At 32.2% G+C, this 16,395-nt stretch overlaps 1 protein-coding gene across 3 annotated transcripts; it reads left to right on the forward strand.

Annotated features, from left to right (window-relative positions):
* Positions 1 to 5,207: 5,207 nt before the first annotated feature.
* LOC133206306 (bicaudal D-related protein homolog) lies at positions 5,208 to 16,249 on the forward strand. Of its 3 annotated transcripts, XM_061342259.1 has the most exons (13): positions 5,208 to 5,292; positions 5,441 to 5,507; positions 5,648 to 5,912; positions 8,951 to 9,283; positions 10,568 to 10,714; positions 12,436 to 12,633; positions 12,976 to 13,167; positions 13,528 to 13,716; positions 13,937 to 14,131; positions 14,386 to 14,400; positions 14,873 to 15,012; positions 15,466 to 15,586; positions 15,703 to 16,249. In XM_061342259.1, exons 3-13 carry the CDS (start codon positions 5,715 to 5,717, stop codon positions 15,847 to 15,849), a joined length of 1,875 nt encoding a protein of 624 aa, XP_061198243.1. In that variant the 5' UTR covers positions 5,208 to 5,292; positions 5,441 to 5,507; positions 5,648 to 5,714; the 3' UTR covers positions 15,850 to 16,249. The 3 variants fall into 3 exon arrangements, with proteins under 3 accessions (XP_061198243.1, XP_061198241.1, XP_061198242.1); XM_061342257.1 differs by having other exon boundaries at positions 5,441 to 5,912; XM_061342258.1 differs by lacking the exon at positions 14,386 to 14,400 and having other exon boundaries at positions 5,441 to 5,912.
* Positions 16,250 to 16,395: the final 146 nt, after the last annotated feature.

Below are 16,395 nucleotides of genomic sequence, written 5' to 3' on the forward strand. Positions count from 1 at the left end.
ATCAGAACGTGACGGTATGTAGTCAAATCCAATCAGAAAATACAGATCAATGGTTCGGATTGATTTTTTCTCTTTGTAAACATTTCCCTTTTATCTTTGTGGTATAACACCAACCTGATGGTTAGGATTCACTGGTCACCAATACTTCAGCGACAAAAAAGCTTATAATTTTGTTGATTTCTTTATCACTCAACACCCTGATGTCATTAAGCATGAAAACATCAACGTTGGGTACTGTGTAACATTCTCTCTGTCAGTTAAAGAACACAGTCAATGCCTGTTTACATTTCTGCTCCGTTTTCTGCAATAAGCTCTCTAAACATTGCTGATGTAATTATGGAAATCTTTCTACGTTCCCTTTGTTTTTCTGCATCTTTGAATAGCCTTGACCAAAAGTTGAGAAATATTTGGAAAAAACGTCCACTTTGAGTTCAAAGTTAATTATCTTGACAAGCCTAAGCTCAAAATCCAAAACATCACTTGAGAATGACATCTGTATTATTACTAGATTGTTCATCATATCTGAATTTTATATGCTTTCTCCCTCGGAAGAAGACATGCTTTCACTATTCACAGTCACAAGAAAATGGTGTTCGAATCTCATGCTTTGTGGTTAAATATTCTTTATTCAGGTATTTAAAAATAGCACTTACCTGTAACTGCCCTGTAAGTTAACAATTAAAATGAATGTAAGATTCTTTTGATTGTAAACGACCTTTACTAGAGATAGTCCATTAATAAAATGCAATGGATGAGAAACAATTCTTAGAGAGTACATTATGAACACAATAGAGTAAGTGTTTTAAATAGGTTATATCCCTCAAACTGTCCATTCTGAGAGAAGAAAGAACAATTGTCGGGCCTAACGGTCTCCAACAGTTCTTTCTTCTCGATCACAGAATGGACCGTTTGAGACCTGTAACCTTTACCTTAAAAACACTTTTGTTAGTGTTTAGAGTTTCTTTAAAACCTTTAAATTACGTCACGTGATGGGTAATTTTTTTTTTTTTTTTTTTTTTGCTATGAAAAGAGAGTAAGGTAGCATAAATGTTTTGGATGTATCCCCTTCACAACGTCAGAGGGGTCCTGAGTACAATCCCACGACCACGTACAAGTAGACTCGGGACCCCTGCCGTTGTGAGGATGGGATGTCATTTGCTTTACCAACTGATTGTGTTCGAACACGTAAAATCGTCATGAATTGATTTACTATAATCTCTACAGGTCTACGTGCCCTTATCATGTTATTGTTGAAACCTTTGTAGATATTAGTGCCATGTAGAAGTGTTTTTCTATATACATAACATTGTTACGCTAGTCTTATAATATTAGCTCCACCTCTCATGCATAGATTTATCAACCTCAGTAATTATTAATGAAGAGTGGGTAAGTATAAATTCTCGATAAATGCGGATATGTGCAATCATGCACCCTTTAAATATATGTTGATTTGCCCTAATAAGCTTTCGTAGAATTTGCGTTTTATCGGTTTCACTTTAAGCTAATAACCATTTTGAAGAGCAGTGACAGTGACGTAGCATCGTTTTTGAAAGTGGGGGGCCAACCCGAGGAAAAAAATTTCAACTTACCTGAAAAAACTTGACAAGCAAAAAAAAAAAAAAAAGGAAATTGTGCAAACTCAAAAATCCTATTTCGGGGGGGGGGGGGGGGGGTTAGCTTCTATTTTCTTTTAGTGATTATTCTTTATTGCATAATACACCCATATGGGTCAAGCAATACAATTCATAATAAGAAAAGAAACAAAGAACAATGAATGTATTTATACAATAGGCGCAATTTAAGTAATTTACTCCTTATATGTTACACCGATGTGGACCTTTTATTTCTTAATTCTAATGATTGTTTTATAAAAGTGAAAACAGCCGGTATAACTTCAAGTGTTGGACTAAGTATATATTCAAGTTTCTGTATGGGTGATTTGAGATAGAATGAGGAACAATTATCTAACATGGTTTTTATAAGTATATACTCCTTGCTTGTATATTCAAATTACATTGTAAAAAGAAATGAAATTCATCATCAATAGCATTACATGAAGTGCATAATCTTTGTTGTCGAGGTATTTTCTTATGTCTACCAGTTTCAATCAGTAGGCAGTGGTCACTTGTTCGAAACTTAGTTAGTAATTGTCTATTCTTGAAACTATTTTCAAGCATAAGATATTCTTCCATATTAAGATTGTGTTTTAATTTACTGTACAAATACAGTTTGGAGTTTTCTGTGAATTTGGATATTTTTTCCATAGTTTTGCCTTTATAATTATCTAGTACTATTTTCTTCAACTTCTTTTTAACCGAATTTCGAATGTTGTCAAATTTTTCATTTTCTTTCCTGTAGTCATTGCTATTTAAATTATTTTCTTTAAATATAGACAGTGCGAGGGTATGCCACGAGTAAAATCCCTCTTCATGCAAAGACATACTGATATTATATGATTCTTCAATCATGGGGTTTACATTCTGAGAGTTTAGTCGTACAAAGTACATCATAACTTGAGTTTTAATAAAAGAAGAAACTGGAAGTCTACCTAGTTCACACAATGATGAAATGTTGCATGCTGTTTTGTTGAGTCCTAGAACTGTTTTACAATATCTAGCATGTACTTTTTCATAGACAGATTTTTCTTGTAAAGCGAGATTATCACATGAGTTGTTATTTTTCATTGCTCTAAGTATTACTCTGTATGAAGGAAGATAATCATCCATAAACCAGATTTCACTATTAAAGCATAAAATAGGGCGAATAAGAGTGTCAAATAATTTACAAGACAAATTCACAGGTAATTGTGTGAAATTGGAGAAGATTTTTCTTAGGGAAAATATTACTTTTAAGCCTTTCTTAGACAGCTCTAGTACTCCTTTGTTTAAACTAGCTTTGTGATCAATTATTGTTCCAAGGAAATTATATTCTTTTACTTCTTCAAGAGGGTGATTATCATAATAAAAAACAGGAGTTGGTTGATATATTTTTTGAAAAGTTAAAACTTTAGTTTTTGTAGTATTAACAGTTAGTTGCCAATTTAAGCAATAATTCTGCAATTTGTTCAGTGTATTCTGTAAACCAGTATGGGACTCTGAGAGCAGAACAAGGTCATCTGCAAAGCTTAAACTAGATACATGTGTGTGTTTGAGAATAAGTGGATCACATGACTGATCAAATGTGTCATGTAGATCATTAACAAAACAGTTGAATAATGTTGGACTTAGACTATCCCCTTGTTTTACCCCTCTATCAAGTTTAAAATAATTGGAATGAGTGTTTTCAAATTTAACAGCTGATTCACATGATCTGTACATACTTTGAATAACTTTAAAAAAAAATTTGACCAATCTGATTGTTCATTAATTTGTATAAAAGGCCATTATGCCAAATAGTGTCAAACGCTTTGCACAGATCTACAAAGCATGCATATATTTTTGTTTTATTTCGAACAATATATTTTGTTATTAAAGTTTTAAGAACAAAAAGGCTGTCTGTTGTTCTGTGATCTGTTCTAAAGCCAAATTGTTGTTTTGAGAATAATTTATCATAATGTAGCATTAATCTTTTATTAAGTGTAGCACTAAAAAGTTTTGCTATGCAGTTCTGAAGTGAGATGCCTCTGTAATTATTTAGGTCATTCTTATCTCCAGATTTATAGATTAGAACAATGAATGATTTTCTCCATGCCGATGGGTATTCTCCAGTATGCAATATTAAGTTAAATCGTTTAACTATAGATTTACAAGTAACCACTGAGCTATGTTTTAATATTTCATTTGGAATAAGATCTGGTCCTGCACTTTTATTGATTTTAAGCTTATGAATTAAGTTCTTAACTTCAGTTATGGTAAATGGTTGGTCAGTAATTAGGTTTTCTTCTAAAAAAAGTTTTATACTGAGTTACATGATCTTCAATCCTTTTCTGAAACTCTTTATTGTTTTTTTTACATATACCTTGAGTCTTACAATGGTTTATAACTTTATTGATGTTAATTAATATGTCTGCTGTATTATTAGAGCTTTTATTTCCTTTGAGAGAATTAAGCACTTCCCAGTATTGTTTGGGGTTTGTTTCTTTCCAATTCAATAATTTATCGTATAATTCTTTCTGGAATAAATACTTTTTTTGTTTTACCATTTTTTTCATTTTTTTACAGTGAGTAAAATAATCATGCCTAATTTTTGAATTAAAAGGTTCATTTTTCATCTTAGTTCCTAACATTATCACAGTTTTTTTCAAATCTTTAAGCTGAGTGTCAAACCATGGTTTTTTTTCTTAGCCTTTTTTTTCTTACAGTTGATGATTTTGCAAGATTTCATTGCTAAATCTTGTAAAATTGAATTCAGTGCTTCTGTAGCTTTATCTATACCTTCTGCATTTTGTTCATAATTTGTATTTTCATAAGATAAAATTTGTTCTAATAATTTAGGATCAGACATAGCATCTAATAATTTAGTTTTTGAAATATTTTCCCATTTATACGAGCATTTCAGAAATTACCATTTTTTTTTACTCAAACACTGCATTCCCCTTATATTACCATTATTTTACAATACTGCAACCAAAAGTGGGGGGGGGGGCAACCGGACTTTCAATGAACATTTCCTATAGAAAAACTTATGTCTGGAAAAAAGTGGGGGGGGGGGCAGGCCCCCCTGATACTACGTGCCTGAAGAGTAAGAGTTTTCGAATTAACCGTAGGTGATCTTTTACAAGTTTGACATTTTTCAGGGCTTTGGTAAACGACTTTAAACTTTATATAAGAATTAATAGGAAAACTGGTTGTTTTAAGAAAGGGCTTTTAAATATTGGGTGCCATTATGTCATTTCTTAAGTGTCAACAGAGTGGCTATAATTTATTGACAATGTTGACTAACCAGGGGAAGCGATAAGATCTTAGTACCCGTAGTACATATTTGTAAAACAGATAAAGTAATTTATCGCTAATGTACATTATTATTTGCCATGGTGAAGACAATCATGCGTGTTCGAATTTACCTCGCGGATATCTGATGGGTTGTCTTTTAAAATTTAAAACTGGCAGTATCCTGGAATGATCATTATACATGTATTTCCTATATGATATAGAAGGAATCAACTGTACCATCTCGCTCAAAAGTTTGCTTTAAATAGCGAGAATGAAGACAGAAATAGTGACTTGCCTTTACTATTTTTAAAAATTTATTTTGGTTCTAACAGCGCACCGTCACTTTCCCACGCTCAGCTGTAAACATTCTTACGTTTGTTTACCTTTCCATATGGACTATCTTTTTACTATTCCTTGACAGGTAAGAGGTCTTAAAAATTGTAAACTTCTTTGAAAAATCATCATTACAACAAATGATCACAAGTTTAACGATGTTAGAGATAAAGAGTTATAAAATATTATTTTACTCAATATTACAACGAAAATCGATACTATTTTGTCTCCATTAGGTAATCATCTAATCACCTCCTGCGTCGTTGCAAAGAACATCAATTGAACTGCCATTACAGTAGTACGGTAAAGTGAATTCAACCTGACCAAGTATTACTCAGAATTTGTTATATAAATTAACAAAATGAGATGATAATCATCTAGACTCTGACATCATCACCATCAATATTCTTTCCGGAATTTTCATGCCAAATGTGTGATTACAGTTTGGAAGCGAACGACCACTCTTGTGATTACGGGGACCCAGAAGAGTATAGTGTGAGTGGGGACAATATGGCGGAGGGCCCGGGGGTCGGGGAGGAGAGGGGATTTTTGGATGAGGAAGAGGAAATGGATGTCTATGCCCAGCTGGAACAAAAGCAGAAAGATTTAACTCTGGCTGCTGAATTGGGGAAAGCTTTACTGGAAAAAAATGAGGAACTTGAGAGGAGAAATGAACAAATCATGGAAGAGTTTGCTCAGAAAATTGAGGTAAAGATTTTTTTCTTTCTATTAAAAGCCACTTAGTTCACCATTATTGATCAAAATTTATCATCACAGTTTGTGCCATATTGCATCATTTTCTGTATATAAAAGTATTGATTGTCTTAGTTTCCTTATCATTGTACATAAAATATTTTTTATTCTTTTTCTGGCGACAAATATCCCTAATTCATTATACACTTTTGATGAACCAATTTAATGATTCTCTTTGATTAGTGTGTGGCATATTGGCAGTCATAGCTTGTAAAGACCCCACTTAATAATGTGTTGATCTGAAGTTATTGCTTTGTTATTTGTAACACTCTCATAATCGCTTTGATATGATCCTTTGATCCCCCCCCCCCCCATTTCATGTCTTGAAGCTGTGCTTATAATATTATTTTTGATGTTTATTTCTGTTTATTTTTTGGCAGAATTTTAAGCATGTGTTTCATTTGAATGTTGTTCAAAGTATAATTTTTAACTTCCTTATCCTATATAGCTGTATACATTTAACATGTTTAATGGTGATAAATTGCGAGTGTATATTGTAATTTTCCATGTCCACATATTTAAAGGAAATTAATATACAATTGTATATAATTTAGAAATATACATGTAGTAATTTGTTGGATCAACAAAAACACATTTCAGTGACACATATAATTGAAACCAATTAAAGAAATATAATAGTTATCTAAAGCTTAACATTTTGAAGTACAGTTAAATGATACAATGGATGAAAAAAGAAAAATCAAAATATATATTTCACATATCAGAGTAATTGATTTTCTTATTTTAGTAGTTCTTTAAATTTTTCTTTGTGCTTCCTGCATCCCTGAAACAATTTTGTTTGAGGATACATTGACTTGTCTGTATGTCTTGCTACCATCATCATCAGAAATCCACTAAAGCTCTGTCAATCTGCTGAGTGTGTCTGTTGGTCTGTCTGTCAGGTTGTCCATCCTGCTAAATTCATATCCATGCCATAACTTTATAATGGAGAAACATTTGAACTCATATTTAGGTACAAGGTTGCTAACAATCATTTGATGGAGATTTGGTCAAGGTCAAGGGTTCCAAAAATGTAAATTCTTCTGTGTAGACTATAACTTACCGGTAATTATAAGCCCATATTGGTGTGCCAAGGCCATTTTGTCAAGGTTACAGGATTCAGAAAAGTTATAAGTTTATTTAATCTATGCAAATTTTTAAGCATGCATGTTCTGAGTGTACCCTACGTAGGGGATCTGTCCCATTAATAAATTTCGAGTGTACCCTATGTAGGAGATCTGTCCCATTAAGAAATTTCTAAGTTTATTACAATTCAGATATATTTTAAGGTAGGTAAATACTATCAGAATTTTCTGTCAAACAATTTATTTTTTCATTTAAATATCTTAAACAACTCTTGAGCCAACAAAAAAACCCATATTACACATACCTTTGCACGCTTATTTTCATACTATGTGCTATAGAGCACATATACCCCCAACTTCAACAGCCAAATTCTAACACAAGGATGTATAATTTCATATTTTATTCAAATATGCACCAAAGCACACTGTATTGTGCTATAATTCATTAAATCTAATAGATAATTAACTACAAAGAGAATTTTTCGAGATATTCAATTGAAAACATGCACATTTAACATTTATACTGCTCAAATCCATCAGAAAAAAAAATCACAAAATATCATTATTTTCAAAAGTCCCAAAATTTATATTGTTAACATGCCATTTTTTCTTTAAAAATATCTAAAATTATATCTAAGGTTAACAAAAAAACATATTTTATCACAGTAGACCAGAGATATTTTATTAAATCATATCTCGAATACCCCTACCCCCACTTTGGTAATAGCATGTTTTACAGTTATATTTTACACACTGTGAAAAATATCAAAATGTAACAAACAAATACAGTCTTAGAATGAAATACAAATGGAATATTAAAAAATACTGAAATTTTGGTCCTTCTAGACACTTAGAACATAAGGGGTAGGGTGGTGGTGGTGGGGGGGGGGGGGCAACCCCTTCCTTTTTTCACAATTTTTTTTTACATACAAGTACACATTCTTAACAATTTATAATCTAATACATATAAAGAGAATAAATGTAGTGTAACAAACATACATGTAGATTCTAGCAAGTATAGCTCATAAACAAATAATTTTGTTGAATGAAAATACTTATGATGAACTAACAAGAGTTCAAATACTCCACAACTTTGCCAATGATCTTCTGAGACTTCATAATTCTTGGTGTCTTTGAACCAGACACAACCTCACTAAAGACAGTCTGAATCCCACAATGGGGGTCACGCTTATGTATGAGTTTTAGCTTGTTTAAGCTTAGATTGTTAGCTGTAAGCCTTTTAGAGATCAGTGTAGAAATTACTTTGCTTTGTATCAATGGAATTAGTGAGGACTTGACATTATAATAATTCATATTAAATATATCTGAAGATTCACATTTGAATGCTAAATTTGACTCGTACAGTTCTCGTAAACTACAAACATCAGCTAGAGCATTGTGTGCATCGTAACTTTTCCCTAAACACAATCTGACCAATGTTTCTTGTTTAAAATTTCCCATTGTTTTCTTGTCAAACTCTCATCTTATGTAATTAAGCTCTTCACTTTATAGTTTTCTACCTGACAAATTTTAAATAACAAAATTAACCATCTTAAAATATATATAAATAATTATAATATTTTCATTTTAATGATGATTTAATTCCAAAATGGCTACTATTCTTTAAATGCAGTCCCTATCATTTTTAATGTTAAGGTTTAACACTTCTCAAAAAAAGATACTTTTTAGACTGAAGTCCCCTAACCAAGTCTCGACTATGTAATTAAGCCCTTCACTTTAAAGTTTTCTCCCTGACAAAATTTTAAATAACTAAATTTACCATCTTAAAATATATATATTAAATAATTTTAATGATGATTTAATTCCCAAATGGCTACCTTGTCCTATGATTAGGATGTACAATGTATATTTTTGTAGTTGTAAAACATTTCTTTGGACATATTTCAGGAATTAGAACAGGAGAAGTATGAATTGTATCTTCATTTGGAGAAAAAGGAAACGGAATATGAGAACACCATTAAAGAGCTACAATATGACATCAGTCAGCTGAGGGAAGAGCTTCAGTCCCAACAGCACCAGAGGTCAAACAGTGTCAAAGAGAGTTCCATGGCAATAAGGGACTTAACTCTGCAGAATGAGCGACTGACAGAGGATCTAAGGACAGCATCAATAAAGGAAAGGGAACTAGAATCAGAGAACCAGAATCTGAAGGAAAAAATCACAGCAAGGAGTTCATCCATGCATGTTCATGTTGGACAGCTAGAAGTCCTGCAACAAGATGTATGATAATTAGCTGTTATTTTCCTTTTTATATTGTGTATGTAGTTTACAGGAAGGAAAGGATGTGTCTCGGTAATTAAGATGACACAAGCTAAAGCATGAAATTAAAACTATGGACCTATGATAATGCATAGAGGAATCGGTATCATGCAAGGGCTAGGTATTAGTTATTAAGTCTCATGTAGAAGCCCCCAAAAATATTTATACTCCAAACCCAAGCCTTTATGGTGCAGGAACAGTCTCTACAGTACCTCTTTATTAAGATTTAACTTGGCTGGTCATGTGTAACATGGCTGAGATTTCAAAAACCTTGACCTTCCACACACAAATTGACTGATGTTTAGAGTCTTCTATTTGTAGTCCCATTAGTCATCGATTTCGTACAATTGATGCTCATGGTCATAATTAATTTATTAATATTAACAGAGAAAATGTTATCAAGATGAATATATTCTTAAATACAGATTCAATATTTGATTGTCACATCTAAAATTCCAATGTAATGTTAAACACATGGCTTACATTCCAACCTTTTGAAATATCAGCTGAATGTACTTTTGCTTTTTATCAATATCTCAATATAATTTTTTTTAAAAATCCTAAAACTGCAATTTACAGTATCAAATACAGTTCCAACTTGGATATCTCGAATACCATGGATATGTCAAAGTGATTTGGAAGTTCCAAGCACTGATATCTTGGGGTTTTTTTTTTTCTTCGTCCATCAAGTTCAAGACTGTAACTTACTGTACATAGCATGATAAAGTGATAGTTACATAGTTACATGTAATAATTGTTGTCTTTGTCTTAATTGTTTGTTTGTTGGCAATTGGGGGGGGGGGGGGCAATATTGGACCCCTTTGAAATTATGTAATATATTTTTTTATTTAATAGAGAAATGACATTGTGTAACCTTTGTCATTTTGATGTTTGCATACACCATTGTTGAAATGAAGATGAAAAAGACTTTAATGGCAAATGTCCTGTAATAAAAAGATACAGACTGCTAAAATCCCCACCAAATGCCTGCTGTAATTCCTGCTTGTTTTTATCTGCAACATTAATTCTTTTCAGTTTAGCCAAAGCACTCCTAGAATTGGAATTTTTACAATAAAATAATACAAGTCTAATTGCTCTTGATTTCCTTTATGGAAATGAGAAATCGGTATATTGCGTGGCTCTAAGGCCGCAAAGTCTGCAGCTTAAATGTTTACAATTGATCAAATACCTGAGAGGAAGGACATTTGCCAGGAGACTGATGAAATATGAAATATTGTTTTTCAGATTAACGAGCTGCGGTCAAAGCGACAGGAATTGGAAAAGAGACACAGTATTGTTCTGGAGGAGAAGCATGCTGTGACCTGTAGCCTGGAGGAGTCACAGGAACGCATTCTAATGTTAGAAAAGTCAAAACGGGAAATTGAACAAACTGTAAGATTGTAGAATAGTACATATACATGTATATGTATAGAAAGTACCTCAGTATTTTCTTTAAGTAGCTGGAGCTAAGCATGTTTGTTGCAGAAATAAAAGGGGGGGGATTATTACACTTGAAAAGGTAGAATAGAATTCTTGTTTTAAGTTATAACATTCTGAAGTTAAAATGATGCAGATAAGTAAAGAGTACTGATACTCTTAATGCACAGGCACTTGACATTTTAAACCTTTCTCTTTATTGATAAAAATATCCCCATACTATAATAATTTTATCAATAAAGAGAAAGGTTTAAAATGTCAAGTGCCTGTGTCTTAATGTATCAAAAAGTCTGATTTATTTTTGGATAGTGTGCCCCACCATGCATGCATATATTTTGTGATTGTTCATTTGTAATACTGCACCAAGTTTTGATAAGCATGTCTTTTTTTCCTTCCTGTTCTATGTGTACACAGTTGTAGCATAGTACCCACTTAAGTCTAAAAACAAATGCTCTAATATTGATTCAATCTCACTGGGATTAATGTTATTCATTCCATGTCATGCTATTTTTATGGAAATGACACAAAGTGGCCTTTTTTGTGATGTACCACGCATATACCATCTGTTTCCTCGTGAGGGATGTTATCAATGAAAAGTGTAGTGTATTCAAAAACTGAACACCTAAAGCATCACACAGGGGAAATTTTGTAATTTTATTAATGTACCACAGTGAATACTTTTCATAAGTAAACATGCAATGACAAATAAATAATATATGTATGGCATGCATATATAATTAAAATTTTTATTAAGAATGTAAGAGTAGTAAATGTAAATATGGTTAACTTAATGAAAAAATGAATTAAAAAGATTCAGAAATTAATAATTTGTATGTACAGACCCTTTGGGGTTTTTAAAAATCCCTTCATTTTTTATTATGCAATAGTAAGGTGTCTGTCATCCATCCAGCTGTCTGTCTGTCTGTAAACAATTTTTCAAAAAAAAAATTTCTCCTCCTACAGTTTTGGTCTGATTTCAAAATAAATTGGCATACAAGGAAATTTCAAACTCGGATAAATACTTCTGTGTATCAGTTTTTATTTTGAATAATGGTGTTAACATGGTTACTAAAAATAGAAATTTCTGTAAAATACTTTCAAAACACTACTCCTTCTACAATTTTGGTCTAATTTCAATATAGCTCCGCAAAATTCTGTGAAATTCTTTCAAAAGGCTAATCTTCCAACAGTTTTAGTCTGGTTGCAATAAATCTTAATTGTCACACAAGAAAGAGACCAACCAAGGACCATTATTCTATATATTGCTGTTGCATAGTTTCAAGTGCATGTGCTACTTTTCACTTCCTTTGTTTTAAGTACAAACAAGTAGAGCTACAGTCTCATCAGAGACTTCTGGTTTTAATCATCCCATATGCAAATGTCCAGCCTGAATTATTGATTAGACAATTAAATTGCAAAATTTATTTATTTATTTATTTTTATTTTTTTTGTACAATGTAATGTACTTTTTCTATTAAATACTCAGATTTAAAACTAGGCTAATTATTCTAAATACAATTTTACATGTAGATCAAGTCTAAATGAACTGTATAGTAATATATGACTATGAAGCTATAGTCATACTTCCAAAATTTTAAATGTTCTATGATTGACCAGAATAGATATTTTTTCAACAACAAAAAGTGATCCTAATTATTCCATACCCCGTTTTGTAGGTCCAGAACCAGGAGCGAGATATCATAGAACTCCAGGAGACCAACGTCCAGCTCCAATCTCAGCTTCATCACATGTCTACAAATCCTGTCACTTCTAGTCACCCCAATAAAACACAGTCCTTGTCATTATTTAACGAGATCTCTCAGTTGTCTCCTGATCATCTCTCACCCGTCACCTCACCCGAATCATCAAAAACAGTGAGTAATTGTCAGGAACATTTTGTTAATTGATGGTTCCTTAAAGGTGACATGGAAGGATTAAATCTACCATCACATAAAATGTCAAAAATATTACAATATATATACATGTAGTTCAATCTGATTTAAGCCTTGCCAATGAGATGAAATTTTTGTATTAGAGTTACTTCCCTTAAGATGTTCATTTTTTAAAAAATATTCTATACACTGCTAAACCCATATAATCTGTATGTAGTCTCTAATTCTTCTCCATAAATATCATATAACAGTGATGTTTAAACTGTCAAATCAGTTATTGTTGAGACACTCTAACCTTGAATTTTGCTGTTTTCCCCCCTACAGTTCCCTGTGGACTCTGACACCAGTGGGGGTTCCTTCTTACTGGACCTTATGGAGGAGGATGAGTACGAGTGTGACGATGACCTTTATCTGACCTCTCCAGTATCACAGCTCCCTCTACACTCAACCCTCACTGATTCTCAATTCTTAGAAAACTTCCAGTATTCATCTCAGCATTATCAAGCAGATAAAGAGGTATTTTCATTACATTTTGTTATTAAATTTCATACAGGAATCAAGCTGGTATTAATGTAAATAAGACAATTATCAGTTAAAGCATAACCCTTTTTATTACCAGTATATGCCAGAAATGTTAGGATTTTTTTCTTAATTTTTTTTGTTTTGTTTTTTTTTTTTTTAATAAATTTTTCAGAATGCTTTTTTTATAAGAATCATTTTTTTCTCTCACATATACATGTACTAGCACATTTAAAGAAAATGTTGATATATCTGTATAAAGAGGTATTTTGTGTATCCTGCAGATAATGTAATTTCCTTAGGGCGTTATGTCTGTAAAAGTTGTCCCCCTTTAGCATTTTATGTTTTATTTGACAGTTTCATGAAGAACTAGTCAGTGTATATTGCCAATTGAAAGATATGTGTGCGAGTCTTCAATATGGACATTCAGATTCACAGGAGTGTTCAGATTATACATTGTGTGAGGATATTCGTCCAGGTGTTTTGTCAGATCTGCTGCAAGAGTTCAAGGAATTAATGCAGGATGTTCTCACCTTTAGACCTACAGTAAGAATTTAAATTTGAAAAGACTTTTTATATAAACACGTAGTTAATGTTAATACAGTACAAGCTCCTGCACTTTCTATGCTTGTAAAATCGTGTATGCAGTACTGTATATGAGGGAAATAACTCATTGTGTTGATTACCATGCTTTCAGTAAAGTTTGCAAATTCCATTCTGATAAATTTGACCTTTAACGAGGATGTTATGTTTATATTTACACAAGATTATGGAGGAATCTCAGGTGTGCTTAGATGGAGAGGATCTAATATCTGTATCAGAGCTAGGCCAACACATCACTGATCTGAAGGAGGAACTGAGGGGTGCTCAGGGGGATCTCAACCGGCTCAAGCAGGAATTGACTCAGCGAGATGCCCAGCTCGAGCAGAAAACTCAAGAGCTTAAGAATCTCACAGGAAAGGTAAAGGTAATTTGTATGATTAATGGCTTTTGGTCACATTGAATAATAAATAAAAGGGGAGGGGCAAAAACTTGTTTTCTGTCATGATATATTTAGGGATTGTCATAAAATACTGATTCAGGGCAGAAAAGATTTTGATCATCATAGAACTAAATCATTGGCCAGCAAATTTTCTTTTGGAGGTATTTATTTGTAGAGATATTCTTTGGTCATGCACAATTTAGGATTTTCTTGGTCTTTCTTTGTTATCATAGGTCTCCATATTAGAGGTAAGCATACACCCTCTGAATGTTGTTCATCTTTTCTGTTTGATTAAAACAGAGAGAGTTGTAGCCAAAAGGTGCCTACACAATTTAAAAACTGAGTAGCACCTTTCTTGTACTTACTTAAGATTTGCTGTGTTTTAGTTTGATAGCTTGCTTTTTTAAAATGAAAGTGTTTTTCATTTCTAAGCCTTTGAACTTTTGTCTTTGCCTTAATGTATATTACTGTTGGCTTTTCCTCTAGCCAGAAAAGAAATTCAAGTTGCCTCATAAATTTCAAAAATTGTAAAAAATGTATGTCAGTTTAAGAAAAGTTCCCCATATTACTATATGTTTTTTTTCTTGCATTTACTTCTACTTGCTGTAATCTTTTAAGATACAGACTCGAACAATCACTTAATTTTTCCAAAATTTGAAATTATAAATAGTATGTGTATTTAGCCTTCACATATAATCAATATTTCACATACTTTTTCAGTTGTCCCTGCAGCATGAGGAATTGTCTGCTGTTCAGCGTCAGAGGGACCATCTACACACTGCGCTGCTTGTTAAGGGTCACATGACTGAACATGAAATCATCCAGCAGGCTCGACAGGAAAGGGACTTTGCAATAGAAAAGTACGTCAGTTAGAAACATAAACTGGTACAGTAAAATAGCAGTGTTCAGCAGATTGTAAAGGAATATATTCCCCTTAGCAAGTGTTATACATGAATACTTAATTACTTTGTCCTTTCCAAAGACATAAATATTTTTCCCTGGGTCCTTTCATATTCTGACGATTGCTACTTAATTGGCTATCCTTATATGGAGACAAAATTTGTCTGCAAAATTGTTACCTTATTTGATTTTTCAGGTTAAATATCTTTGGGGAAAAAATGATAATAATAAAAAAGATTTTAAAGAAACAAATGAAAATGAAACAAAGTCAAATTTACATCTTTATTAATACGCTGTAATTGACAATAAAAGATGTGCTATACAATTTTCTGCTGGTTATAAACTACATGTACATATATTCCAGGGGTATTGTTACTATGAATATCATAAATATCATTCTTGAACCCTTTCAGGAAAAATAAAATGGAAATAGAATTGGCAGAATCCAGATTTGAATTGCTGAATTTAAAAGATCAATTAATGGAGGCCATTCAACAAAAAATGGTATTAAGTCAGGAGCTAGAACAGTGGCAGGTATGATAATTCAATCAGAATTTTTCATCAATTATTTCATAAGTATTACTTGTAATTGCATTAATTTAAATAAAAAGTATTTTTAAATTTATGTGAGTGTATTATTTTTTTTTCAGAGTGATATGGAACACCTATTTGATGTTCATATTGAGAAAAACTTTCAAAAGGACACTAAACAACAAGAATTTTGTCGAGAGTTAAAAGAGAGCATGCAGGGCATGAGAAAATCTAAATCTGCGATTAATTTCTCCACGTATCATTAGCAGTGTTTAAAGCTGTTTAGATATGGTTTTATGGGATCAACTTCAACAAATCCACCACTTTAATGTGACAAGAAAACCGAATGTCTTTCAACCAAGAAAACAAATATTTGGAACTTCTGTCTCAGTGTTCTCAAAACTTGAAGAATAATATTTGCAGCTGAAGAATGTAACAGAAATTTTAGAACAATTATTGTTTATTTATATTAAATAATGGGTAATGCTAATATCCTGCCAGTTATATATCAAACACGTCTGTAGATCCAGACAGGTTTGCATTAACAAGGACATATTGACTATTTTTGTTTTCTACGTGATAAAAACTTTAAAAATAGTTTTTATCACATATACTTGTGCTTGCCATTTTTTTGTTGCAATATTAAAAGTTTTAACATACTTAAAATGTCTTTGCTTTTTAGAATTGTGAAAATAATGTTAACAAAAAACATATAAATATTGCATGTAGTTGAGGGTAGCATTGAAATTTTTTCACCCACAAGAAAACCATTGTCAGCTGAGGCACAGCCATGCAAGGCTGACAATATTGTT

Source organism: Saccostrea echinata, unplaced genomic scaffold (assembly GCF_033153115.1).
Source record: "Saccostrea echinata isolate AGI-Se365-2 ecotype Australia unplaced genomic scaffold, CSIRO_AGI_Sech_v1 ptg000054l, whole genome shotgun sequence".
Taxonomy (NCBI): Eukaryota; Metazoa; Mollusca; class Bivalvia; order Ostreida; family Ostreidae; genus Saccostrea; species Saccostrea echinata.